The sequence below is a fragment of the Prunus avium genome, chromosome 7 (genome assembly GCF_965620075.1).
Source record: "Prunus avium chromosome 7, drPruAviu1.hap1.1, whole genome shotgun sequence".
Taxonomy (NCBI): Eukaryota; Viridiplantae; Streptophyta; class Magnoliopsida; order Rosales; family Rosaceae; genus Prunus; species Prunus avium.
In genome coordinates, this window is record NC_142290.1 from 36290668 (window position 1) to 36318180 (window position 27513).

At 37.5% G+C, this 27513-nt stretch overlaps 6 protein-coding genes across 12 annotated transcripts; 3 read left to right on the top strand and 3 right to left on the bottom strand.

The window, feature by feature from the left end:
- The first annotated feature begins 698 nt into the window (after positions 1-698).
- On the top strand, positions 699-1948 carry LOC110751108 (profilin). Its single transcript, XM_021951538.2, has 4 exons — positions 699-978; positions 1209-1346; positions 1478-1620; positions 1720-1948. Exons 1-3 carry the CDS (start codon positions 856-858, stop codon positions 1610-1612), a joined length of 396 nt encoding a protein of 131 aa, XP_021807230.1. The 5' UTR covers positions 699-855; the 3' UTR covers positions 1613-1620; positions 1720-1948.
- Positions 1949-2681: 733 nt separating this feature from the next.
- LOC110751102 (glucan endo-1,3-beta-glucosidase 13) lies at positions 2682-6621 on the bottom strand. Of its 2 annotated transcripts, XM_021951532.2 has the most exons (5): positions 6135-6618; positions 5368-5505; positions 3657-4931; positions 3149-3179; positions 2682-3054 (listed from the first exon to the last, which is right to left on the bottom strand). In XM_021951532.2, exons 3-5 carry the CDS (start codon positions 4759-4761, stop codon positions 2922-2924), a joined length of 1269 nt encoding a protein of 422 aa, XP_021807224.1. In that variant the 5' UTR covers positions 4762-4931; positions 5368-5505; positions 6135-6618; the 3' UTR covers positions 2682-2921. The 2 variants fall into 2 exon arrangements, with proteins under 2 accessions (XP_021807224.1, XP_021807223.1); XM_021951531.2 differs by lacking the exon at positions 5368-5505 and having other exon boundaries at positions 6135-6621.
- A 1110-nt stretch (positions 6622-7731) lies between these two features.
- MKK6 (MAP kinase kinase 6) lies at positions 7732-10723 on the top strand. Of its 4 annotated transcripts, none has more exons than XM_088255893.1 (9): positions 7732-8015; positions 8102-8185; positions 8421-8505; positions 9070-9210; positions 9352-9576; positions 9684-9866; positions 10063-10286; positions 10374-10419; positions 10506-10723. In XM_088255893.1, exons 1-9 carry the CDS (start codon positions 7936-7938, stop codon positions 10596-10598), a joined length of 1161 nt encoding a protein of 386 aa, XP_088112019.1. In that variant the 5' UTR covers positions 7732-7935; the 3' UTR covers positions 10599-10723. The 4 variants fall into 4 exon arrangements, with proteins under 4 accessions (XP_088112019.1, XP_088112020.1, XP_088112021.1 ...); XM_088255894.1 differs by having other exon boundaries at positions 7735-8015; positions 9076-9210; XM_088255895.1 differs by lacking the exon at positions 8102-8185 and having other exon boundaries at positions 7739-8015.
- Positions 10724-12442: 1719 nt separating this feature from the next.
- Positions 12443-13359, top strand: LOC110750992 (protein OXIDATIVE STRESS 3). Its single transcript, XM_021951403.2, has 2 exons — positions 12443-12855; positions 12967-13359. Exons 1-2 carry the CDS (start codon positions 12569-12571, stop codon positions 13223-13225), a joined length of 546 nt encoding a protein of 181 aa, XP_021807095.2. The 5' UTR covers positions 12443-12568; the 3' UTR covers positions 13226-13359.
- Positions 13360-14172: 813 nt separating this feature from the next.
- On the bottom strand, positions 14173-20012 carry LOC110751092 (arginine--tRNA ligase, chloroplastic/mitochondrial). Of its 3 annotated transcripts, none has more exons than XM_088244212.1 (18): positions 19837-20012; positions 19547-19617; positions 19222-19358; positions 18977-19052; positions 18736-18837; positions 18373-18588; positions 17865-17945; positions 17606-17689; positions 17393-17497; positions 17107-17285; positions 16840-16924; positions 16460-16646; positions 16212-16281; positions 15415-15484; positions 15206-15295; positions 14846-14914; positions 14622-14723; positions 14173-14419 (listed from the first exon to the last, which is right to left on the bottom strand). In XM_088244212.1, exons 1-18 carry the CDS (start codon positions 19928-19930, stop codon positions 14309-14311), a joined length of 1929 nt encoding a protein of 642 aa, XP_088100338.1. In that variant the 5' UTR covers positions 19931-20012; the 3' UTR covers positions 14173-14308. The 3 variants fall into 3 exon arrangements, with proteins under 3 accessions (XP_088100338.1, XP_088100339.1, XP_088100341.1); XM_088244213.1 differs by having other exon boundaries at positions 19547-19621; positions 19837-19910; XM_088244215.1 differs by having other exon boundaries at positions 19547-19636; positions 19837-19896.
- Positions 20013-22295: 2283 nt separating this feature from the next.
- LOC110751062 (Peptidase M28 family protein) lies at positions 22296-26258 on the bottom strand. Its single transcript, XM_021951481.2, has 13 exons — positions 26165-26258; positions 25032-26076; positions 24807-24874; positions 24534-24615; positions 24353-24445; positions 24124-24276; positions 23871-23939; positions 23530-23617; positions 23343-23426; positions 23161-23249; positions 22961-23077; positions 22740-22883; positions 22296-22620 (listed from the first exon to the last, which is right to left on the bottom strand). Exons 2-13 carry the CDS (start codon positions 25986-25988, stop codon positions 22438-22440), a joined length of 2127 nt encoding a protein of 708 aa, XP_021807173.2. The 5' UTR covers positions 25989-26076; positions 26165-26258; the 3' UTR covers positions 22296-22437.
- Between the last annotated feature and the right edge of the window lie 1255 nt (positions 26259-27513).

A 27513-nucleotide genomic window follows, 5' to 3' on the forward strand; every position in this document is an offset into this window, starting at 1 on the left:
TTAACCTTTATTTGAAAAGTTATCTAGAGTAATGCTATTTGGACACACAACATTAACACACTTAGTTGACACCCGCTGATGTGTCAATGTATCATTTGCTATTCTTTTCTCCTCATTTTCTGTTCAACGAATGATACATTGACACATCAGAAGGTGTCAACTAAGTGTGTCAATGTTGTGTGTCCAAATAGCATTACTCTAAAAACTGAATCTCTCTTGGGATTTTAGAAATGACGACTTTTAGATAGAATTTAAAGTTTGGATTTATGATCTTCAAATTCCATGTTTTTTTCCACCCGGAATTTCTAAATTTCTATATTTTTTTATCCAAACATGGGAATTGGTTCATGTCAATTTAGAAATTCCGACTTTTGTCAAAATCTCAAGTTTATTTCCCTCATCCAAATTCACCGTTAGTTTTAAAATATTGTCTTGTTAAATTGTTAACATAGATGATACGTTCAACTCCACAAGATTCCCCTTTATCAAAAGTTTATATTACATATCATTACTGTGTAATAAGAAATCATTTCTATAAATAAAGAACTAAAATTTGAATATTAAATCAGAAATCAATTGAGGATTTGGGAGCAAATCAGCATATTCTTTATTGGTCAAAATTCGAATTAAAAGTAAAAAGGTGTGGGCAAATGGGGTAAAATTTTGATTTTAAATTTAAATAGACTCACCCTACATTCGTGCGTTGTTTCAACGCTGCTGTTCATTATAGAAGACTAGAGGCTGAACAAAAGCTGATCTTTCCTTCTCAGACACCCAAAACTTCGATAACACAAAATCCCACAACACACAGAAACCCAAGAACAAAAAACCTCAAAATCAGCAACAACAACAAAGATGTCGTGGCAAACCTATGTAGACGACCATCTGATGTGCGAAATTGAAGGCAACCACCTCTCTGCCGCCGCCATCATCGGCCACGACGGCAGCGTTTGGGCCCAGAGCGCCACTTTCCCTCAGGTTCCATTTTTTCCTTTCTGTCAAAACACATATTAATGTTTTGTGCATACCATCTTGCTTAAAGCTTTGATCTTGGTGGGTAAGTCAAAGTTTGATTGACTGAGTCAAAGTTTGATTGACTGAATCAAATCGATTTGGTTTGTCTAATCTCATCTTTGGATGCCATGTTTTTTTTTATTTATATACTGCTTTGATTGATTAGTGTTATGTTTATTGCTTGACCTGTATAGTTGAAGCCTGAAGAAGTGACTGGCATTATGAATGACTTCAATGAACCTGGTTCACTTGCTCCAACTGGGTTGTATCTTGGAGGCACAAAGTACATGGTCATCCAAGGAGAGCCAGGAGCTGTCATTAGAGGAAAGAAGGTACCTTTAATAAGTTAATCTCATTCATTCTTTATACTGATCACAACCCATATGCACATCATTGATGCTTATACATTTTGATTTTTTGTTTTCATGGTTTCTGATCTGATTTTGGGTCACTTTAATTTCAGGGACCAGGTGGTGTTACTGTCAAGAAGAGCACTCTTGCTTTGCTGATTGGCATTTATGATGAGCCAATGACTCCTGGCCAATGCAATATGATTGTTGAAAGGCTTGGTGATTATCTGGTTGAGCAGGGTCTCTAGAGACCTTGGTATGTCTTCTTTTATTTAGGGGATGTTCCCGGTTTCTGTTAAAGTTTGCTTCTTCTCACTCTGACCCTGACCCTGCTGCTGGAAATGTTTGGTTGCAGTGAAAACAACTACATGTATTACTAGTGGTGGGATTGGAACCACTTGTGGAAACAAAATTTGGAGCTTGAGAAATGTTGATTATGGTCTTTGTCTTACTGTCTTTGTACTCCTTTGATGAATTGTATTGTATTGTATGATTTTCAAGTGAGGTACTTGTCCACAGGATTTCAGTAAATGAAAGTGGCAAATTGATTTGCATGAATTTATAGATATTCCTTATTTTTATCATGGCTTTTCTTTGGATGTTTTCTCTGGTGTACAATAGATGATACCTAATTTTACATTCTACCTTGAATTAAGGTATGATGCTTGTGTGGCACCCTTGGAGTCAGGGGAACTTGAAGCCATGTGAGTATCAAATGGCTCAAATCTGCAACTATTAAAAGTTCATATTTTCTTGGCATGGTTTTTGGGAGATGATTGAGGTAATATTGGCTTTGATGATGGTTGGCATCGGCTGGGGAGACGGTAGGTGTTTTTCGGTTGCTGAAATTACAACTTCGGTATTGTCTTAAAGGTGTTTGGATGGTTAATTAGATCTATCAAAATAGAGAGGGAAAGGAGGTAAAGACCCCGCTGGTCATAATTGACAGACTAGTTCATCATGCTTGCACTTCAAAGTCTTACATTTGAAACCTACATTACAGATTTTATCTCACAAATACACTGATTCCTCCTCTCCAATTGAGGTGTGAAGTTCAACCATCAGAAGCTGCAAACTCTTTAGTTTCTAACTCAAGTCTCTACATGTGTTAAAAATTGAGAGGGAAAGGAGGTAAAGACCTCACCGCTCATAATCGACAGACTAGTTCATCATGCTTGCACTTCAAAGTTTTACATTTGAAACCTACATTACAGATTTTATCTCACAAATAAACTGATTCCTCCTCTCCAATTGAGGTGTGAAGTTCAACCGTCAGAAGCTACAAACTCTTTAGTTTCTAACTAAAGCCTCTGCATGTGCTAAAAACATATCACTCATGTCATCCCATCTTCAGAAGATATAGCACTATTATACAAAAATTGGGGAGCTGATTGATATTCAGCAATTACATTCTTCCTCTTGAAAATGAGGGAAAAAGTTTCAAAAGCCAACACCAACCCCTGCAATAGCCTAATCACCGAAATACAAGAATCACCAATATCTGGTCTCCATAGCAAAATATATACTGCTTTTAACATCCAAGTCTCTCAGCCATGGTCAACTTTTGGAAAGAACTAACATGAAAGTCCCTAGAAGGCAACTAAACACCCATGTTGGAACTCTGTTCATTGTGGCGAAGGATGAAGTAGAAGATATTGCTGTTGTATTACTTGCCACAGTTTTGTTGCTCCTGCATGAGAATTGCAAAACAAGAAAACTTGGTCAACATGGAATGCAACATTGGCAAACAGAATTTGTAGGGATGTCGCATGTATAAAACTTACCCAGCAGTCATATAGATGCAGTTGTCATAGCCTGCACGAGTGAAATAAGATTAGTTTTGCGAAGACCTCTCAAATGAGATTCTCAAGAATACTTCAGAAACTTGTAAAGATAACTGCAAGATATATAATTTAGGTTTGTATATGCATTTTCACACTCCGATGAAATCCGCCCGTCAAAATAAGAGTATCACATAGCAACATTACTTAACCAAGTATGCCATGCATAAGGAGAACCAGATAGCAAGTTGGAAGGGCAGTTAAATGAGAAACTAGCTTTACAGCCAGACATATACACATCAAATACACCTGGCCAGCCACTTAGTCTACTGCTTCGCTCTGTTTTAAGGAATGCTTGGTTATCCCCAAGTAAAAGATGGTCAGCTAAAATAATTACTTGATCATGCACCATATAAGAAAAAAATGGTTTCATGCATACACGAAAAGAGAACAGACATATGAAGTAAAGAAATGCAGTTTAAAAGCAGGAGTTGGATCCATTAATACGTACTCGGGTTCTTATCGACTTTAATTCCTGTCCCTCCGAAACTGCAAGCAACATCAGTAGCCCCATTTTGCTGGTAATAATTGTTGAACGCAAAAGATGCATGAGCCACTGTATTATCTGGCTCAAAGCAAGGTTGGCTAGGCTGAATAGCGGTACAGTCTACATTCCCAGGACCACAAGCCCAATCCAAGGCATTCTGCAAGTCAAGTTCAGAAGCCTTACTTGAAGCAATGCACCACGTCGTCACATTCGAACTGGTAACATTGGCCTGTGTAATCACATCCGCAGAACCTTTTCCAGTGAAATCCAGGTTGTAGACGCTTGTCTGGTCTGGATAAAATAACCCCCAGTTCCTCTCCGAGTCCAACCCAGGCTTCCTATTTTCATTGAACAAAGAAAAGATATAGATATCCAGCCTCTCTCCGGGCTTTGCAGGAGTACCGGTATCATTAATGACATGGCGAATCAGATTGGTATTGTAAGTTTGGGCATTATCAGGAGTTGCAGCTGTCTCTTTAGGCGATCCCTTCGAAGGCCAGCCTGTCTCAGTGACCATGATCTTAATTGTTTTGAAATTCAGAGCCATCAGTGCGTAATATATAGCATCAATCTGTGCATCGAGCATGTTGGTGTATAGCAAACCAGTGTTTGGATCAATAACATCTGAGGATGACTCAAATAAGGCATAGTCTAGAGTGACATTGGATGGGGAATCTCTGTAAGCATAGTATGGATAAATATCAACCATGAAGGGTGACTGGTTTTCGGCAAGAAATTCCAACAGGGGTTTCAGAAACGATGCATGGCTGCTATTAAAAGCCCCTGCAGAGGGAGGGAATGATCGGGACAGAACACCAAGAGAATGTGTAGTTGATACTTTAATCTTCTTAGACAGACCAACCTTTTTTAAGGCTGTGAGGACATTTCTCATGGCAGGCACTACTTGTGCAGAGAAATTACTGGGGCTCTCAGTAACTTCAGCTCCAACAGTTATGTGTGTGATCTTCGTAGCTGGGTAGTAAGGCAGGATGCTGTTCTTAAGCCAGGTGTCTGCATTGGATTGGTATTGGGAAAATGCCAACAAGTCTGAATTTGGGACCCCAATCATAAGTTCAACGCCAGTGTTTCCAAAGGCCTTGAGGACCTGTATGTTAGAGTCGTAAATCCTAACATATTTAATGTTATGAAGCTGCACAAGCTGCGCCGCTTTGTCCGGTGTAGGAAGATCATCAGCATTTCTTCCATAGCAAATTCCAATGGTACTTCCTCTGCAAAGATCTGTAACAAAGATCACAAGATTCAAACAAATGAGTATTCATTAAACTTGGAAGAGATACGTAAACTGATGGCCTGCCAGCAGGCTGGCCAGTAGAAACAAAGAAAAGAAAGAATAAAAAGATTGGGCAGGATTAACTCAAATATGCAAACACCAACTGGATCAGAGGTCTTACAGCCAAAAAGATACTACATTGACTAAGACCGTTCATATTACCAATTCCCTTCATAGAATTCATAATGTCCAGCAAAATAATTTCAAAAGATACTACATTGTATAAGGCTTTCAAGAATCATGGCTTCCTCTCAAGAATTAAAGCCAAGTTCTACTGTGATTACAAAAATAGCAGGCACACTGCATCACCAATGAACCCTTTCAAATGCTCAATAACTTGAGTTTGTAGAGGTACCAAAACACAGTAAATAAATACTTGTGCACCTTATGAAGGTAGCAAATTACACTTTTGTTGTCCACATTTCAAGTTGTTTACAACCAAACCAGATAGGGTCCCCAAACTGAATTATTGCATTCCAGCTGTCCACCACCCCACTGGAGAAAAATACAAACGCAAAGCAACTGAAATAGAAAATCATTAATTTAGCATTGCCCCTTTAGGTGCGATATAGGCGTTAGTTAAGGTTCCAAATAAGCATATTAGGCTATCAGGATAAATACTTATGTTAATATACCTAGTTGACAAAATAAAAACTAAAAATATGAGAAGTTTAGAGCACTTGGTAACTGATGTATGCTTTTCCCAGATGAATATATAATTAAAAAAATGTGAACCTTGGAGCTAATAAGCAAGCTGAAAGTATACAAATTTGAATGATTTCAAACTCCAAAAGTTCTTCAAGGATCACAACACTCCACTCCAAAAGTCCAAATGGCCAATAATGGGGCAAAAGTAGTAACTTGAAAGAAAACACACCGACATTTTCTTGTTTCTTTTATGTATGTGTGTGTGGATTGGTCTAAAAAGCCTAGTCGCCATATAACCAAAGAAGATTACTTTATGAAAACAAAGATCCAAAAAACGCAAACGAGAAAAATCACTTCGAGTACAAAGAAATTTCAGCTCAAACACTTGAAACACCATCAACATTGAACCCCATTGCACATTAGACAGAAAGAAAGAAAGAAAGAAAAACGAAAAGACGGAAATAAAGAAGAAGAAGCAGAGGAACCCAGAAAGAGAAACAAACCCAAAAGTGCGAGCAGGAGTGAAGTGGCAAAGATTAGCCTGAACCCACTTGCCATTGCTCTCTCTTTCTTTTCTCAAACAGCTTCTTTCTTCTCCTTGAACCCTCTGTGAGCCTCGCTCTAAGCAAATGCTCAACGTTCTTCTTCTTGTAAATAGTAACGGCTCCTTCTTTTTCACTTTCCAAAAAGCCTTTCTCAATCTCTGTGTTTAGCTCAGAGCTCGAGAGTGAAAGCACTTAAGCCTCGTATTTGTATTTGTCTTTGTCTTTGTATTTGTATAAGCCTTATATAGCTTGATCAGCCAGAGCTGCTTGCAAAAGGCTTTTCAGAATATAAGTGCTTGTGTCAGCAACACAGGAGTTTTGTCAGCGCAAGGACCGGACTTGAGCAGTTTATGAAATCTAGTTTATTCAAAGGCCTCGGTTCCGGAACCTTTGCATGTCTGGTTGCTTCTGTAACTTCTGTTCCCCTACCCATCAAATCTACTGTTGGCTTCGCTTAGTGTTTAGCTTAACCACACGCCATGTTAAATTTCCAAAGGGCTGCTGGCTTGGTTTAAATATTCATAAAAATAATCAAACATATTGCAGCTGCACATCTCTCTGTCTCTTACTTTATGGATTTTGGTCTGCTCTGCTCTGCCCCACTTTTGAGTATATGAAGTGAAAATGTAAAGGTGAATCTCGGTGAATTACCTCTGGTACAAGCTATGTATCTATCTAGTGTAAGATTTTCAAGCTGCGCCACCTACTTGCTTTTATTAATAACAATAGGAAATTATGTGAACCGGTGCTGATTTTCGGACGGATAGAATCCAAATCAGGGATTCCAATTTCAATTAAAAAAAATTCGGAATAAAAATTCTTTTTTAATTTCGTTCCAAAAATTTTCGAGTTTTTTGGAATTTAAACATCCATTCCGATTCGGAAGAAATTTTCGGAATTTCGAAAAATTGTTGAAACTATTTTAAACATGTCTAACAATTTGAAATATTAAAATTGGGTCAAAATTGAAAAATCATACGAAAAAACTCAAACAACTATTATATGTTATTACTTAGATGTTGTTATCCTTTATGAAATTACTCATCCGTGTCTATTTGGTCATTAAATCATATGTAGTTCAACATGAAATTAGTCATTATGTGTAGTTTAAGCTTCAAACCCCAATATATTTTGGAATTCAGAAGTTTCGGAATCTTGAGATACATTCCTATTCCTTTTTTTTTTTTCCTTCGTAATTTTCATATTTAGAAACTTTCGGATGTCAGAATTGATTGGACTTGCCAAGATCGGAATCGGTCGGAATCAAAATTTCCAATTCAACTTGCAAACCCTAATGTGAACAAATCATAACCTTATGGGCCTACAACAAGCCTTGTATGGCACATTTAACATCTGATTGCAAGCCCATTCTGTTGTCCCTTCCGCAAAGCAGAACAAGAAACAGAGGAGGTCTAGTAGGCCTCAACTAGACCTAGAAGGGCAGTGCGGAAGTTGGGGCCGAAGACTCATTCTCTACTATTATTGTACTATACAAAGCAATATTTGAGAACCAAAATCCTACCTGACGACACGCCTCTATTGTATTTTGACATTATTTTACAAGGGAAGGGAAAGAAAACCAAAAAGAAAATAAAGTTTTAATATAATTTTCGCGGTCTCCATCTTTTGAATTCTACTCTTCTACTTTCAGTCAGTCAAACCCACCTCCATAAAACTGAAGAAAAAGAAAAAAAAAATCTTTGTCCCCCTCTCTCTGCTTGAAACCCTAGCGACCAGTTCAAAATCCAATAGGACAAAGATGAAGACGAAGACACCATTGAATTTGACGCAACTCAAGCTCTCTGTTCCAGCTCAAGAAGCCAACATCAAGTCTTTCTTGTGAGTAACTCCATCTTTCTCTCTTTCCTGTATGTAAAGATTTCCGCTTTCATTTTGCTGGTCTTAAAATTCCCATTCTTGATTAGATTCTTGATAGCGTATGTATTTGTGCTCTGTTTGGGTTCGGAGTGCCTGAGAGAATGGAGGGAATTGCAAATGGTTTTGCACAAGTAAGAAAGAAATTGCCGATGGTTTTGTACTTTAGATCTTTCATTACCAAATTATAATACTTATAATTTAGTTTCTGGGTTTATATGGAAAATTCATAATTTGGGACTTAATAAATTTGATTACCTAATACTATTAATCAGCTTCCTATTATTGTCCTCTTTGAGTGGAAAGTCCTTTTTTGGGTTGCTATGAAAATTTCCCATCTTTAACATGCTATATTTTCTTGAATTTCAGGACTGCCAGTGGTACATTTCATGACGGCGATCTGCGTCTAAACCAGAAAGGGTTGCGGCTTATCTCTGAAGAAAAGGAGGCCCAAGTAAGTTTAATTTAATTCCTAGAGAAGAATTGGCTTCAGTGACGCGATATCCATTTTTTTCATCTTACATTGATGTTGAAGAGTTCTATTGTCAATTACCATTGGATATGTTTCTCCCAAATGAGTTAGTTAGGAGTGATGGAATTCGGAGACCTTAGCGGCTTACCTGGAAATTAGGCTTAATTTTGTTATGCTTCCCACTGCAGAAGCATCACCCGTAAAATTTTTAGGCAGACCAAGGAAAAGAGTTGATTTTGAATTCCAAGTTATTTCAACATCATCATTTGACTTTTAGCGTTCTTGGGTGGAGCTTTTGATTTCAATTAAAACCTGTCAGAGATATGTCTATCCAACTCATAAGAATCAAAGTGGGGCTGACTTCTCATGTTTGTGTGTGTTTTTCCATGCTTCCATGAACACATGCTTGGCGTACTTGTATTCTGATGCATATTGGCTTTTCTCTGCAGATAAATGTCCTTGTTAATGTTTTCATAGTATATATATTTTTTCCTTGTTTACTGTATTGTATATAGACTCAATATAATTTATTGCCTTTTTGGGAAGGATCAGCCTTCTGACAGTAAGGAGCTCAATTTCGAAATTTCATTGGAAGACCTTGAGACAATTAAAGTCATTGGGAAGGGAAGTGGTGGTGTAGTACAACTCGTTCGTCATAAATGGGTCGGCAAATTATTTGCCTTGAAGGTCAGTCCACTAGCTAAAAATAACTGCTCTTTTACCCTTTTTGTACTTGCCTTTATCTGGTATAGCTAGTATATGGCTGCTCTTACTTCATGGAGTTAGATTAGTGTATTACTAGGATTTCTTTTTTGTTATGTTTTACAGGTGATCCAGATGAACATACAAGAGGAAATTCGTAAGCAGATTGTGCAGGAGCTAAAAATAAACCAAGCAGCACAATGTCCACACGTTGTGGTTTGTCATGACTCATTTTATCACAATGGGGCCATTTCTCTTGTGTTAGAATATATGGATCGTGGGTCTCTTGCAGATGTGATCAGACAAGTTAAAACAATTCTTGAACCATATCTTGCAGTCGTTTGTAAACAGGTATGTGAGCTTTATCCCTTTTTAATTAAATTTCAGTATAAAATCACTTGGGAAAGTTTGAAGAAGTTCCTTACACCTTTAGCTAAAGATCTGTACTTCTGCATCAGGTATTACAAGGTCTTGTCTACTTGCATAACGAAAGGCATGTAATACATAGAGACATAAAACCATCCAATCTGCTAGTAAACCATGAAGGGGAGGTCAAGATTACTGATTTTGGTGTGAGTGCTTCGCTTGCTAGCTCTATGGGTCAAAGGGACACATTTGTTGGTACTTACAATTACATGTCGGTAAGTAAAGATCTGTGCCCTCCTTTTTCACAAGTAATTACCCAAAATAAAAAAATTTGAATTCTGGTCCTTTTCCCCTCTTTTCCTCTTTTGCTCTCGAGCTCAAATCTACTGACTTTATCTTCAAGCTTAGCGTACACTACTTGTAAAATGCAGAGTATTATTCACGAAACTATGACATTACTTTGTATTTCAGCCGGAGAGGATCAGTGGCAGTACTTATGACTATAGCAGTGATATTTGGAGTTTAGGCTTGGTGGTACTTGAGTGTGCTATTGGGAGGTTTCCTTACATGCAATCTGAAGATCAGCAAAGCTGGCCAAGCTTTTATGAACTTTTGGAGGCAATTGTGGAAAGTCCACCACCTTCTGCTCCGTCGGATCAGTTCTCCCCTGAGTTTTGTTCTTTCGTGTCTGCCTGGTAATCAGATAATTACATGCATTCTTCACCTTCTACATATCTAATTCACATGAATGTGACTGTTTATATTTCCCATTACATTTGCAGCATACAGAAGAACCCTCAAGACAGATCATCATCTTTAGACCTTTTGGTTAGTATGCTGGTGACTTTCTTTTCTTTCTTGGATGTTTTAGATCCAGCCATAAATTTGATGGAAAATTCTCTTTATTCTTTCAGGGTCACCCCTTCATCAAAAAGTTCGAAGACAAAGACATTGATCTTGGGATCCTGGTTGGTAGCTTAGAACCTCCTGTAAATTTTCCTAGATAGTTTGTCCTGCAGTGTAATCCTGAGGATACAATGTTTTTACTCATATGTACCAGTGTTCAGTTTTGATCAAACATTACATAAATTCTCTTGTGGTAACTAAAGCAGTTCGGTTTCATGTTCAGTTACTACTTTTTGTGTTCCTCTTGGTCACAATTTATGCATAGTGATGAAGAAACATAGTGCTTTCTGGATAATGTGAACTCATTCCTACAGCTGTATGGTTATTGATTTTAAAATCCCAATTCGAGAACAAATTCAGATGTCTTGACAATATCATGCTATCCCATGATTTTGTTCAAGATTCATGGACATGTTTGTAGTTTGATGAACAAAAGGTAACCAGCTCCATATGTCCACCATTCCAAGATGATGTCACAGCGCTGGCATTGGTTTTCTATTTTTATATTTAAATACCCTTTTTAAAAGAAAAATAAATTTGCATAAGAATGTAGTGGCAAAAGTTATGTGGACGAGGTTGCAGAAAAGAATGAATAAGTAAAAGACAACAGAGCTGGTGGGATGGGGATGGGGATGGGTCAAGCCGTCAAGGGTAGGTTTCTGTGGGCTTTAAAATCCAAAAACAAAACCATTAAATTTATACAAGGTTTTAAGGTCCAGCAGATTTGGCAATCTCCATGGATAAGATTTACAAGAATCAGCCAACATGGTAATAGTAGCAGCAAGCAGCATGTGGTGACAGTTTGAGTGCCCATCAAAATGCCGCTCCATGACCTGTTCCTTAGTCAACCTCCTCTTTAGTCCTTATCCTCAATCCCTTTCTTACCACCCCCAACTCTCTCCAAAATAAATTGGTGGATAATATAAAACCAACCAATCTTATAATTTTTATTAGATTTAGGCCCCTGCTTTTTTTTTATTCTTTTATTCTTTTCTATTGAGCTGATTTGATTATATGAGGATTACATAATATTGTATGATGGTCGGTAGGATTTCATGACCAAAATAATTTTCCACATATGGTTAGGTTAATAGTTCTTAATTTTTTTTTAAAAAATTACTTTTCTATTAAGATGAATGATAATATACTAAACTCACATACACTGCACGGATATTAGGACTTGAACCCAAGACCTTTTCTGGGGAAGCAATTACCCCAAACTACTATAATAGTGAGTCATTTGCAACCGTTCTTAATTTGTTCAGGGATTATATGACCAGCGAAGTTTCCCAAGAGGGATTTCAAGTTCAAAGGACAAAAAAGGAAGCAACATAACCACAAGCTTTACAGGTAAGGATTGTCCCATCTAAAGAGAAGACACTAGTTTTTTCGTAGTAAAATTTCTACTATGAAAATAGGGGAGGGTTTTAAGTTTTTGAACTCTTTGGACTGTACCCCATTAAAATGAAGGCAAAATAAAACAAGTTTCTGTTAAATGTAGAAAATATTCCTATTCCCTCTTGATAAAAAAAGATAAAAACTTTTGCTGGCCGATGCCTTTGAAACCCTTTATTGTTCTTTTTCATATTCTATGATATAAATTTTAAATCTTGATGCCTTGAAACATGTTAATAGGCAAATCTGTCATGGCTTTATGAGGCAAAGTTGCCTAAGATGGTGACCTAAGTTTCAAATCAACCCCACAATAAAAAGGGAGAGAGAGAGAGAGAGAGAGAGCAGTGACTCAGATATGGATGTCTTCAAACTTGGACCTTATCCTCATTTCTAGTAGTATGGGAAAGCAAATAAATTTAGACCATAAGGATGTGATAATGACAAATTCTGGGATATAGCGTTACACCAAAAAATTAAATCAATCATTAATAATAAAAAATAACAGAATAGTCAGTATTATCCATCTCCTCATTAATAAACGCAACACCACCAAGTATTTTATGCTTTCAAGCTTGTATATATATATGCTCCCTGAAAAACAACCCAATGGAAAATTATATGTTCTACGAAGTTTAAAAAAAAAAACTTCCATACTAAAAGAGAAGAGTGCTAGAAAATGGGTCATCATGAAGAAGAAAAGAGGATTCTTGAGGATCAAAATATAGAAGAAAAGCATGCTTATCAAGTTGGGCAGGATTGTTGGGTTATCAAGGAAGATCATGAAGAAATGTGTGGCTCAAGATCTATTGAATCCTTACTGGAGAATTCAATGAACTCCATGGAATCATCATCTTCATCAGACTTGGTAGAGAATGCATCATCTGCTTCCACATCATGCTCCTCGTCACCTTCCAATGGGCCTCTTTATGAACTATCTGACCTAATGATCCATCTTCCCATGAGGTAAGAACATAAGCTATATATGCTAGCTTCTTTTTTTCTTCTTTCTCATTTCCTCTGATTAAGTTGGTGGGTTTTGGTTTTGATTGTTGTTTCTTCTTCTTATGTTTGCAGGAGAGGTTTGTCAAAATATTATCAAGGCAAGGCCCAATCTTTCACATCCCTAGCAAGTGTGAAGAGCTTAGAAGACCTGGCAAAGAAGGTGGCTCCTTACAGAAGGAAAATAAAGCCATGCAAGAGCTATGGTGGGGGTTTGGATGGTGGTCACAAATCATATACTACTACTCCTAAAGCCATTATCTCAAAGAAAGCTTCTTCAAGAGGAGGATCTTTCTTATATTCCCTAAGTAAGAGAGGAAAATTGTTGGGTTAGCTTAGCTCTCTCTAGGCCTACAGCCAGCCCTGTACAAATCAATTTCTAAATATGATCAAACCTTTAGAAACTTGCTATGCATGGTTTTTGTATTGGAGAGTTAGTTTTGATCTGGAATTTTGTTCTTTTCTTCACATTGTCATTGTTCTTGTCTTAACTCTCAACATGAATTTAACATTCTTATAATCCATCACCACCCTTTTCCATTGGCAATATTTTATGTGTTGGATTTTATGTTAGATTGGCATGGAGATTCTTATGTTATGACAGTTCCATGATTTTTCCGGTTGATAAGATAATTTCTAGCCCATTTTTTTCTTATTCTGATTGGCATCACATTCATCTTCATCGTTCAAATTTCAGAGGAATGTGTTGGTTCGAATACGATATCCAGCTTCACTGTATTTTTTTTGGTCAGATCCAAAACGACAATCTTTTATGGGAAGAAGAATCCAATTCAACAATTATTGTTTTTTTTTAAGGAATTGATACACAAGAATTGCTCACTGGGTCCTTTTTCTTTTGAAATTTTGATTTCTCATTCCATTTGCTTTTGAACTTTGTAAAAAGGTAATTCATGACGGAATAGATTCTTTTCTTTTTTCGAAAAGAATGAGGGGGTGATAAGATTAGAAAGTATAAAATGTAGGAAAAACAAAAATCAATGAATGGCAGCAGAAGTGCAAAATCAACGACAAAATTTGTAACTTTTGAAACACAGGACATGGCATGCTCTTTACATAGGACGGGGAACATGCAAAGCGCCGAAGCACATAATACGGAAAACTTGTCGTTTTTTCAATGTCAGTCGATTTTTGTTCTTGCGTTCTGATCTTCGTTCTTTTTTGACTAAATATTCCGAAATGAGCAAAATTCTTTTATAACCTGCTTCTCAGGCGTACAACTATACTACTGCTTCTCAGTCAATTAAAGTAAACAGAACAAAATGCTACAAAAATTAATGGCAATTTTTCACCAAAAATGTTATCGATTGAGAAATCTGAGTACAATTTTACTGTGCAAATGGGAAACAAGCATTCGATTTCCGTATTAATATGGTTATAGCACTATTTCATAACAGCATCATATCTTGTAAACAGGTTCAATTCCGAGCAGATTGAAACATTTCCTCATCACAATGGCTGTTGCTTCACAAAGCAAGAGTCTGCTCGTTTCCTCTGGAGACCCAACAACCTGCCCAATTGTACATTGCCATGAAGATGAATAAGGTTTTTGAGATCATATTCAATAAAATTCTCATTTATATTTATTACTAAACACCTATCAAACACCATCGTTGAGTTTATAGTTGGCTTCAATTCACCGCAAATATGCGACAATGATATTATCACTACTCATCAACACAAATCAGGAGGCAAGCAATCACGGTTGATACCTGGCAATTGGAGTAGAACTTTTTGGTAAATACTTCTGATAAGTTGTACAGGTATTCACACAAAACATTTGGCAACAGATTGGTGCAGGTCTCCTCCACGTTCTGAGAAGTGAAAGGGAAAAATGCAACTGTTAGTACCACACATATGGCAGTGTTATCAACGAAGACTCGAGCAAAGGTCACAAGGAAGGCAGCAAATCAGTTTCATTATTGCATGCACTTACCTCTGAAAACTGTAGCAAATGAAGCCCCAATTCCCGCTCACCCGTATGATCCAACACAATTTCCCCTGTCTGTCTCAAACAAAAAGTGACATCAGATCTCATCCACCAGTTTGCAGTGGCCATGGACTAAGAAAATTAGATGCAGTATGGAGGTTTAAAATATTTGTCTCTTCAAAGCCACATGCAGTGCGATAAAGTTTTGGGTCAATAGTATTCAGAACACATACAAAAATAAGTATATAGACCTCATGCATAGGAAACACATGTTGGTACATAGACCTAATATATATGTATGGTTAGGACTAAAGAAGTAGATCGACACGCGCTGATAGCAATGCGAAATAATGCAGCTGAACTTACTTTTTTCAATTCCTCTATGTTTCTGCCAGATTTCCTTATTATTGAACAGATCCGAGCATGAGCATAGAGCAAGTAAACAGCAGTGTTTCCCTGCTCAAGTAGTTCGGAACAGTAGGACATATATAGCATTAGTGTATGGTTTAATATTTTAAAGGCAGGGAGAGAACGAGATTCTATGCAAAACCTTAACCAAATACTAGTTGACGCACCTTATCATTTAGCATCTGATCAAAATCAAAAGTGTAATTGGTCAATCTATTGTTCTTCAGATCAGCATACCTGTCAAAACATTTGAATTTAAAAAAAGGTATCCTAAAAACGATAGTGACAATAGCATGTCATGACAGTAAACTAGTATTGTAGACCCCGAAAGTTACAAAAATCTTTAGCCCACCGATAGGTCATGCCGAAGTGAAGAAAAATCATGGGAAGAGAGGAAAAGAAAAAAGAAACCAAACGTGGTCAAAATGTGTTACTTTATCTGTCAATTACAAGATCCTGTTCACAATATTGTACAAAATAATTGTGCAATCATAGACTCTTAGTACATTATTAAACTAAGAAGTCAACTCCAACATATTTTTCAATATCGAAAAGAAAAAATCACTGCAGGTAGCACATTTTCAAGAGCCTTGTGAGCTGCAATCATTAAGCAATGTGCTGGAAATTGTACCATTACTTAACAGGATCACAAAGTTGCATTCTTAATTAAAGTCCCATTCTGGAACAAACTACAGGTTGGACTAAGTATGCAACCATTCATATACATTCTCTCAATTTGTTTTGATAAATCTTGATATCAGAGTTTTTAACAATTCCTAAGGTTCTTCAAGAAACACTTATACATCCATTCACATTCAGGATGCAAAACCTGAGGCAGTAGTCACAAGTTATATATTCTTGTAAATTTTACCTAGCCTATCCCATCCCATTCATTATGATGATGACAATAACAATAATTACAACAGTCAACCAGGAGAAACTTATAGAAGTTCAGGCAGCTTACTTAACAGCACTGTAACCAACAGCCTCTGCAGTTTGATCAAGCTCCTTTTCAGTCCACTCTTCAGCCTTACCTGATTATGATTTGAAGAAATATTTTACTACTTGAGAAGCTTAAAAGGTTAGGTGTTATCTAATATGATGCGAAATAAAATTTCCCCTCGGAATATGAAGACATCTTGCTAATAAAAGGAAGATATAGAATTACACCACAGTTATAGATGGTTGAACATAGGCCATTCAATATCATACCGCGCTCAAGAAGGGCTGTTTTGCTACGATCCTTGGCTTCATCTAGTAAATCAACCAATCGGACCACCTCACTAGAGCGAGTCCGAAAGCGTTTTCCATCTTCACCAAGAACAAGACCAAAACCAACATGGGTAACTTTTGGTTTCAAGGCATCATCATTAGGGAGCCAACCTGCACGTTTAGCTGCCTGAAACAAAAAATAAAGTTATGTTCAACCAAATAACTGCCTTGTATTACCCATAGACTTCAAAGCGGATACATGAAAAACAAATAAGACTTATGTTCTGCAATAAATAATTATAGCAAGAACATAACCAGAACATTCATGAAACACCATAAATCAGGGTATGCAGAGACAGGTCACGACTTTAGCAACATACCTTGAAAAACATATCAAAATGCTGCTGCTGGCCAACATCGGTAACATATATGATCCAATCAGCTTTCTCCTCATTAAGGCGATACCTATAGATTGCAAGTAGCAACGTCAGTATGAATGACAACATTCTCTCATTAAGGCGACCTCATTAAGGCGATACCTATAGGGGCAGAAGTATAGTGAAGGAACATGGCTGACTGACTAACCATAAAGTAACATATTTGACTCATCAAATCTCTAAAAACTATCAAAATTAACAAATACGTACCAGAGAGCTGTTAAATCAGTTGAAGCATAGTTATAACCACCATCGCTCTTGACTACAATCAGGGGGATGTTAAACCCTTCAAGGAATATAACCCTTGCACCCTGACTTTCCTCAATTAACCCTAGGTCGTTTAACTCTTTTAAAACCCCAGGAATATATGGGTTATAAAAGCTTTCTCCCTGTCAGAAACAGAAAATAATACATAAAGAATATGACTTTGCTGCCCAACTTTTTGTTTTCTTATCCGAAAGGGATATAAGAAATCAAGACTGAAGCTAGAACATACCTTTTCGTCTAAATGAACTCCAAGGCGTTCATAGACCCTGTGAAATTCTTTACGGCTGATTTCACAGATTTTCAGCCATGCATTGCGGTACTTAGGTTCCCCACCCTGCAAATTGAGTTGAATCACAACCAAGATATGAGGAAAAAAATTCAAAAGACAGTCTTCCAAAATTTTAAATGCTTACAAACATACACCTAAGAATGCATAACTTACCTGCAGGCGAACCACTGCCTGTTGTGCTCTCTCCTTAAAAGCAGGATCATCATCGAATCTCTGTTTTGATGCTTTATAGAATGCCTAACAAAATACCACTCAATTAAAGTCACTATTGATCATTTTATTTTATTTTACGATTCATCATGCTTGGGCATAAAGAGCAGAATCTCATCTATATAGCATTAAGATGCTCCAATTAAACAAAGAAGATGTCACATTTAAACAACTAAAGAACAAGGAGAATGCTTTCACTCACCTGCAGATCACCAATGGCCGTTTCACTAACTTCTTCTACGTTTGGGAACTTTTCAAAAAGGAACTCGATCAACATACCAAACTGAAATACACATAGAACTTTTTTAGCCACATATTACTGATGGAAAAAAGGAGTGCTTCTCTATAAAAATATTAAACATTGAATTATGAAGACATAATAAGATCTGACTAATGGCTTCTCCTCTTAAAACAAGCCTGTAATCCCAACGTCAGAAGGTTGTAATGTTGTAATGGTTACACCAATGAAGGGTGTAATACAGAACCGCATGCAGATGCTGCCTTCAACTAACCACAAACACCTAGAGTATGCATGGATGTAAACTTATACATATGTTTGTCTGTGTGTCTACGTATATATAGAAGGCAAGTACCACATGTTAGATGGTGGGCAAAACTGAAGAGTTCTAGTTTACCATTTTTTGTATGGATTAGTTAAATATGCTATAAATACAATACATTGTAACCAAAAAAGCAAAAAACTACATCACCTGTGTCCCCCAGTCACCAACATGATTACGTCGAAGAACTTCAACATTTGAAAACTCAAGAGTACGGGCTAGCGTGTCCCCAATAATAGTTGACCTTAAGTGGCCAACATGCATTTCTTTAGCTATATTAGGCGACGAAAAGTCAACCACAGCCCTTTTGATCTGAAGCTGTGGCGCCCATTTCTCAATGCCATCAATAAGCATCTTTTGTATGCTCTGCAGCAACAATTATTTGCATTTACAATTACAATAAAGTAAAAACTTTATTTCCGTAAGTAATATACTACGTCCACACCAAAAACAAAATTAATAAATGAACAAATAAGTAATATTGAATAATTATTTATCGCATATAAACAATACCTTAGCGATCCATTTTTTTGACAAGACAACATTCACAAATCCAGGTCCTGCTACAGAGCATGATTCTATGATCTCCGATTTAGGGAGATTTTTCATGATGGCCTATAAGAATGAAGCGACAGTCATTATTCAATGCTATCAACTGAATGCCTAAATAAAAGCCATAACCATCTAAGACATTATCAAAATTAAATAAACCAAGTTCAATATAGAGAAGAACAGGAAAGGTGAACATCAATACCTGTCCAACAGATGGAGGGCCCTTAAAATCAGTACCCTTTCCTTTTATTTTAGACCATAGACCCATGGCATTGTTACTGCACCAAAGACAGACTTCCTCATGTAATATTCCAAAAAGAAATCCACACAAGGCATGAATTAAAGACTGAAATGTCTTTCCAGTGACAGAAACAAAAATGATAGATTCCATTACAGATGTAAAATAACTCTAATATTTACAATTAAGAATAAAGGCCTATAATGTACCATTGATAATCCCCAAATTTCCCGGCGCAAGCAACAACCACCGGCTCGACCTCTGGCTCATCAGGGACTATTGTTCTGAGCGATACTTCAAACAGCTTTGCTAACTGTCGCTTTACATTTCCCAAATTTTCTTCTTCCTGAGCCAAACAACAGTCACAAATCAGATAAAACTCGATTGGCCCAAACATTGAATACTCAAAGCAGAATAGGCTACACACTTCATAAAGACATTCCATGAATACTCACACCCCCACACGAAAGAAAGCTAACTCAAAATTGAAAAATGTAAAATTTATGAGTTGAAAAGAAAAAGAACAAAACTTACAGTTGCCATCGTGGATACTGAGTGCGTCTTTGTTGCAAAAATAAGCTTTCTAGATGCTGCCTTCAACAAGTCTGTCTAGTTTCACAATGACTACATTAAATTACAACAAAAGCCATGAATTTACTAAATTAAATAACTACAAACAAAACAAAATAACTGAATAACAATATGATAATCTGAGAAGATTTTATGAGAAGATTAGAAGAAACATAGTATAAGCAAGCAAAAGAAACAGCCAATCTGAATATTGAGTGTGAGAGAGAGAAAGAGAGAGAGAGTGGAGAGCTGACCAGCGGCGGGGAGAGAAGATGAGGGATGGAAGCAAGAGAGTCGACTGAGGGAAGGAGAAATCGGCGCTATCAGGTTTAAGTGGGATCCTAACATATTACTCTCTCTTTTTCTTTTTTCTTTTTTCGGTTTTCCCTCGAATTTCTTTCTTTATTTATATATTCGTTATTCTGCTGTCCAATTTTCCCGAGTTGGGCGAAACTCCTTTTTTCTTTTTTATATATTCGTTTCTTTGTTCGTTGAGCCTGCCCAATGAGATGTTGCCATGTTATCGAGTATAGATAAGGGTCCCACACGTTAAACGGGCTCGGCAAGTAAGTGCCTTGGACTCACTTTAGACTTTGGACTTGGGGTGCACGGCAAACCTAGAAAGCCCAACTTCACTTTGTTTTTATTTGACCTCAAGTTCCAAAATTGGTTATTGTTTTTTCTTTCTTGTTTTGGTGAGGAAGCAAAAACTAAATACCACCTAAACCCTTTAGGACACCCACAACCTTAATTATTAAATAAAAATTAAAATTTCATAAACATAAGAAAATATTATCACCACAATTTTGATTATTTACAAAGATTACCATAAAATTTGCTAATTTCTAAACTTGAGAAATAAATAGGCTATTTATATGCGGCAAAGGAAACGAAGTATCTAGAATGATATTATAAGAGTAATGCTATTTGGACACACAACATTGACACACTTAGTTGACACCCGCTGATGTGTCAATGTATCATTCGCTGAACAGAAAACGAGGAGAAAAGAAGAGCAAATGATACATTGACACATCAGCGAGTGTCACTAAGTGTGTCAATGTTGTGTGTCCAAATAGCATTACTCATATTATAATTGCCACATTGCACATCATCATCATTCCTAACTACATCAGTTTCAACCATAGAATCACCGTCCTCATTGGTGAGATTTTCAATATACTATTGGTTACTAATAGTTTTGGTACGGTACCAATTTTGGCAAACTATAATCTCATACCATACCATACTGGTTTTAATTTCCGGTATCGGTAGCGGTATGAACTCAATACCGTACCGTACCGTGCCCACCCCTAGTTACTATAAGAAGGTGTATAGTAGTATACCTGATGCAGAGCAGCAGCTATAAGCTGTTGTCCAGCAACCCAAACAACCCAACAAACAGAGAATAGAAGACAAAGTAGTAGATTTGAACTTGAAACGAAGATAAATGAGTTTTAGGGCAGAATTCCAAAAAAAACTTTATAGACTGAAGTTTGAAAGTATATTAATCAACAAAACTGCATACAAGAGTTTCTTAATAGCCTATTTATACTAGAATAAAGAAAACCTAAATTCACAAAGAAAACTAAAAACCAAATTAGGAAATAAAACAAATCATAATAAGAATAGGAAAACAAAAGAAGTAACTATTAATGTAGAGGAACTAGAACCCTAGCTCAATTGACTAACCAGCGGGCCACGTGTCAAAACAGGAAAGCCGGGCAGCTATGCTGTTTTTTAAAACAATTAGGAAAAACGAGCATAGCCGCACGCCTATACTATTTCTTAAAAAATTTCAAAAAGAATCTAATATAGCCGGGCGGCTATACTATATTTGTGTATATGAAGACCCGCCCAGTGCCTATGTGCCACGTGTCAAACAAGTGCAGCCGTGCGGCTATACTATTTTTAAAAAACAATTAAGGAAAAAACTGAGTTAGGGAGGTTCGTTGGTAGATGCTCCAAATGGCATTTGGTTGTTCTTATCCGATTGTCTGCCTCTACCAATGAGTAAAGTACACGCAGCCACATTAATAAATTGCCCAAATAATAAATAAATAAACTTGCAGCTTCCCTCTCCTATATATTAATGTGAGGTACTTTTAACACATTTACAGTATCACAGTCTAGAGGTTTGAGTTAGAAGAGAAAGATGAAGAACAGTGGGAGTGGGAATGGGAATAAGGGTGACAAAACCAATGGAAAAGGTGGAGAGGTGAGGAAGGACAGGAAGTCAGGGACAGGCATGAATGGATCACCCAAGAAGGGAGGCCATGGAGGCAAGTTCACTTGGGTCGGTGATCTTGGCTACTCTCCAGCTGAGATGGGCTTCCAGAAGGAGGTTCTCGATGCCAAAGATCCTAACTTTGAAGACCCAGAAGAGATCCCAACCGTCTGATTGATCATCATTATCATGGTCAATGATCGACGATTGTGATATTTTCATCTCGATGTAGTTTTCATTTTCATGAATGAGATGTAAATAGATAAAGGCCCTTATGGGAAGATCATCACATTGTGTACTAGTTTTATGATAAATGGAGTTTGCTATTTTCGTTTTTTTTTGTGCATGATCTTGATCTTTACATTCTATTTGGCTTCATATTTACCCTTTTTTCAGATCAAATAGATTCCTTGACCCCAAAAACAAAAAACAAAAATTCTATTTAGCTCGTGACAAAGAATTATGTTATCCAAAAAACTTGAAAAGTAATCAAAATTGCACCAGTGTTATGTTGATCAAACTTAGCATTGTGGATTGTACAATATTGAAATATAATCAAAATGACACTAGTCTACAAGTGCAACAAACTATCATTTCAAATCTTCATGGTATTTTAGTTCTCAAATTGTCATGTTAGTTCACCATTGATGATTTGTGATGCATGTCTGACAGCTCTAGCGACTCTCCAAACTTCATGCTGTACAAGTTCCCATGACTCTGTGGTCTTCAAACTCTTTGCCTTTTCAATAGCTTCACCTATACCAGGGAAGGATTTAGATCCGTAATCATCGTGTTTTGATGGCCCATAAATCTGCAAAAATACTATACTAATTAGTCCATCTCGTAATAATCACTAACCGAGATCACCAGGTTGGGAAAACATATTTAGTTTTTGTCTAGGAGGAAAGCCATCCATGTTCAGGAACATACCAGATGCTTATACCATGACCTTCCAAGGAGTCCATCTTGGTCTGTAAATGCACGTTCTGCCATCATTAGTCTGTCATTCAGCTCTCTCACCTTAAAATGATCGTTCTTCCCTATAAATTGCCAACCTTTGTGTTGTTCTATTTCCTGGAGAATTATACTTAAGTTTTGGTACAGTTGTGAAATGGAAATACAGATCATGATTTCTAAGACACAATTGATACCTCTCTCTGGCTGTTTATTTTCGTCGCTGCTTTCTTGAGCTCCTCAATGGACTTGAACAAAGGAGCTAGGTTTATGTTCTTATCTGGAAGCTCATCTTCCAAGTCTTTCATGTGTCTCTGATATTCAAGGTTGATTGCAATTATTTTTGTCACTAAACACCCCTGCAAATCATCTGTATTGGAAGATAATGTTGCCATACCTGTAGCTCCAGTGCATACGAGAGGTAATTAAAAGGCAAGAATTCTGCATCCGCTAGCCAAAGAGCTACCAAACCCCATAAACTTGCCACTGTTTTCAATACCAATGAAATCAATTGAGGTGGCATTTAAACTGTCGAGGGGATGAAACTAGAATTATTAAAAAAGAAAACTTCGAGCTGACCTGCAACATGCCTTTGAAACATTGGGTCACCAAATTTTTGCATCCATATAAAGTCATCATACATCGAATGGTATACTGGGTATCCTGCAATTTTAAAAATTATTTGTTAGTAATTTGAAGAATAATGCTTCCTATTTTTTCAGTGGCAACCATGGTGTGCAAGTTTAAGCCACATCAAATGTGTTACCTTTACCAAAAGCCATATCAGCTGCTGGAATTCCAACATGTTGAACAAAAGCTGCAAAATCTGATTCTCCACTTCCCAACCTGTCAATCTTATAAATGCAAAATACAGCTTTTTTTTAGGATTACTAGTTTCATTAAGTCTTTAAAATCCATTTTATGAAAAACATCATAAAATTGTAATTTATCTGCAGTAAATTAGTGCAAAACTTGAACTGCACATTACTGGTTATATAGAAGTACATAAATTCCATCTTTTTCTTAAAATAACAGGATGCAGCTTTGTCCCTTGTGAAACCTCATTGACATTATAGTATGAAGGATTTCTGTGAAGCAATTGCTTACCATAGGTGAACTGCAGGAACCGACCCATGATTGGTAGAGAGTTTGTGATGAATTATCTGGGTCTTGAACCTTCGAAAGTCAATTTTGAGGATGATTGAGATGAATGAGAAATTATGACAGAGACCAGAAGGAATTCAAAATTCGCAATCATATTTTTGGATCAAGGGACCATTGTTTTCATGATCTCTGTTGATTTCTAATACTGCATCACATTCATAAGTAGTGTTAGTGTAACTATTCTATTTTGTAATACCTGTTGAGTAGCTTGTTTAAGCAGTTCATCAAGCTGTGGAGTTGCTGAGGCCCAGAATCCTGGTCCATATACTGCACTGTCAACATTCAAGTAAGCTATAGCCCTTGAAGCTAGCATTTGCCTGTTTTCCTCTACCCATTCAGTTGATCCTATCTGTAAACAGTGTTTGGTTTAAAATTTCATACAGAGATAGGGATAGATAGATAGAAAGATAGGGGGAGAGAGAGACCAGGCCATACTCCTCAGCATCCCAATTACACAAGACAATGGTACGTCGAGGTTTCCACCCTCTTTTCTGCAGCTTCCCTAATCTTTGGGCAATCTACATTACACATTGAAAGCAGCTTATGTCGACTTTTCCTTGTTGAGAAGGAACTTGATGAGGGTATACAATCTAAATCCACAGTTACCTCTAGCAGCGCTGCAGTGCCACTATTCGGGTCAACGGCTCCAAATGTCCATGCATCCCGGTGATTACCCAGAATGACAAATCTACATGTATTTCAAAACAGATTGACTAATCATTTTAAAGTGGGTTTCTTTCATTCATAGAAGTCCATCCATTATGATGAGTGCTAGCTAATATCATTTTCTGTTGTTGGATGCACATATTCAATCCTAATTGATGCAGCTGATACTTAAAAGCTAGACTTATGCTTACAAAAAAAAAAATTCAAACATACCGGTCAGGTTCTTCCGTTCCTTCTATTACACCAATAACATTCTCAATTGTCCCTATCACTTGCTTTCCCTAAAATGGTGAAACCAACATCCAGAATCAATGCAAAAATAGCAACTTGTTGCATAATTGGTCCTACTGGCTATGCTATACTAGTCATACATACAATGTGCATAAGAATACACAGAACACATGAAATTGCTTCACTTAAACTTGATTTCAGACTTACAGTGTAACTGAGATGAACAATCCCAGGACCTGGCCCAACCCTGTAAGTTGGGGCATCTTCACTTCCTTGCCAATCATCATTTGCCAATTGCCCGCCAATAGCCCTCAGAATGGTTTCACCATCTGCTGCTGAAACTGGCAGTGAAGGAATCAACGGAACATCCCCTGCCTTCTCAACCTCATCATCTGAAAGCCTTTCACCCTCTTCACTACTAGCCCATCCTGGTGTTGTAGGATCACCAACCCCATTGTAAACTGTCCCCACCTGAACCCCACTTGGTGGCAACCACTTCCCATCTGGAAACCATTTCCCCTCACCTCCTCCACCACCATAGTCTTTCCTATCTGTATAAACCAAAACCCCAACAGCACCTGCTTCATATGCAGTCTGCACAATACTTCCCCTATAAATTTTCCCATACCTTGCCAATACAATTGAACCAGAAACGTTCACACCCATTTGCTTCAAAACCTCATAGTCCTCTAGCCCTCCATAATTGACATAAACCACAGGGGCAGTGACAGTGCCTGACTTAGCAAAAGCATGAAAAGTGGGCAAGACTTCATGTGCCACATCAGCATAAGGATCACCGCCATAGATTTCTTGCTGGAGATTAAAATTGATTTGGGATTGGGGTTCTTGGGGTGAAGGTGTGAGGGTTAAGGAGCGTGATACAGGGTAAGTGAGGGCAACAGGGTAAGGGGCTATGTGGGTTTTGATGCTTGAGGAAGTAAAGATGGAGAGGACATAGGCTGCTGCCTCTGCGTTGGCTTCTTGGCCTGCCACGTGGGGCCTGCGGGTGAGGGTGTGGAGGTGGTTGGATATGGAGGCATTGTCTGAAAGTGAGCTGGATATGAAGAGATAGTGGTAGAAGGATTTTGGGGTAGGAGAAAAGAGAAGGAAGATTGAGGAGGCGGCTATGGCTAGTAAAGTGGCTGCTACTGTTTTGATGATCATTTAGTCCAAAAACAAAAGCAAAAATTCAACCTTTGTGTAAAAGCGAGAGAAGATTGTTTATTTTGTGTATATGGATGATGAGATGATCCTAGTTCATATCGACAGTCATATGTATTATTAGATAATGATTAAAGAAAGATTTAATTTTTAATTATGAATTAATAGAAAAATGATACCTTGACAGAAGCTTAAACCATGAACTGTAGAAGACGAAGCCTGCAGCTAAACCATTTATTTATTTTTTATCTTATTATCTTGACTGACAGAATGTAAACCAGTGTTCATAATGATTGATACTATTTTTAACTTTCTTATCGTCTTGTAACTTTCCAGAGTAAAGAAAACAGATTAAAAGTTAGGCTTAACTGTTAATTTGCCCTTTGTACCTAATTTTCGTTTTACACCTTATACTTTTTATTTATTTATAAAAAATTAAGGATGTGAACTTCTTTTTTTTCTCCGATTCCAAACCTATCACCAACCCCCCAACTCTCTCTCTCCTCCTACAACCCCATAAACCATAGACCACACCCCCCCAATGCACCCCCTCACCAACTCAACATCACACCCCAACTTCCTCGACCCAACCCCCAATCCAGCCTTTCCCGACCTGCTTCCTCCCTCACTTCCTCTCTCTCACCCTCTGTTGTTCTCTCTACATACAACCACCCTTGAGATACACCATACAACCACCCCATCCCCATGCGAGGTCCACCCCAGCCCCAGCCGAGACCCATCCCCCAGTGCCCCATCCCTTGCCCCTCTAAGACCCAGACTTATCCCATTCCTCCCCCACCCCCAACGGGCGGTGACAACAAATCCTTGCTCCCACCCCCCACCCACAGAATCCAGCCTGCATCCCATCTGCACACAAGGAGAGAGAGAGAGAATATTATTTCAATTTTAAAAAGTTTTTTATTTTATTTTGAACGTATAAAATGATCATTTTGCCCTCACATTTAACGACAAATTGGATGAAATGTTGCATATTTAGACTGCATGGGGAAATTGGTGAAAAAAGGAAGTTAGTTCAGGGGGCAAATGAATTAGTTAAGCCTAAAAGTTAAAACAAAGATATGACAGAGTATTAAAGATTTATTTACAGAAATGCCGGAAAATATTATCTGTTTCTTCAAAAAGAAAATTTTCTTTCTTTGTTAGATATGTTTCTTCACGTTTGATTGGTAGTCTTATGCCTAATTAAAACGAGTTTACCATTTTTGATATTAAGATCAACATGCCCTGTCATGTTCTAAAAGACTGATAGAGTTAGGTGGGTTGAAGGGGGCCCAAAGCAGCAGCACCAACTGGTAGTGGAAGTGCTAAAGAATACCAAAAGATAGAAGTTGAGCAGAAAAAACACAAAAAGAGAGAAGCGTGGAGATTTGATCTTTTCACAACACAATAATAATCCTTCTTCTGGTTTCTTTCGCATCACCAAAATTCCCCACACAAGTTAATGTTGCCATGCTGCTAAGAGCCAAAATAGCTCTTCTGCATGTGGGCCTAGCAATCCTCTCAGCTA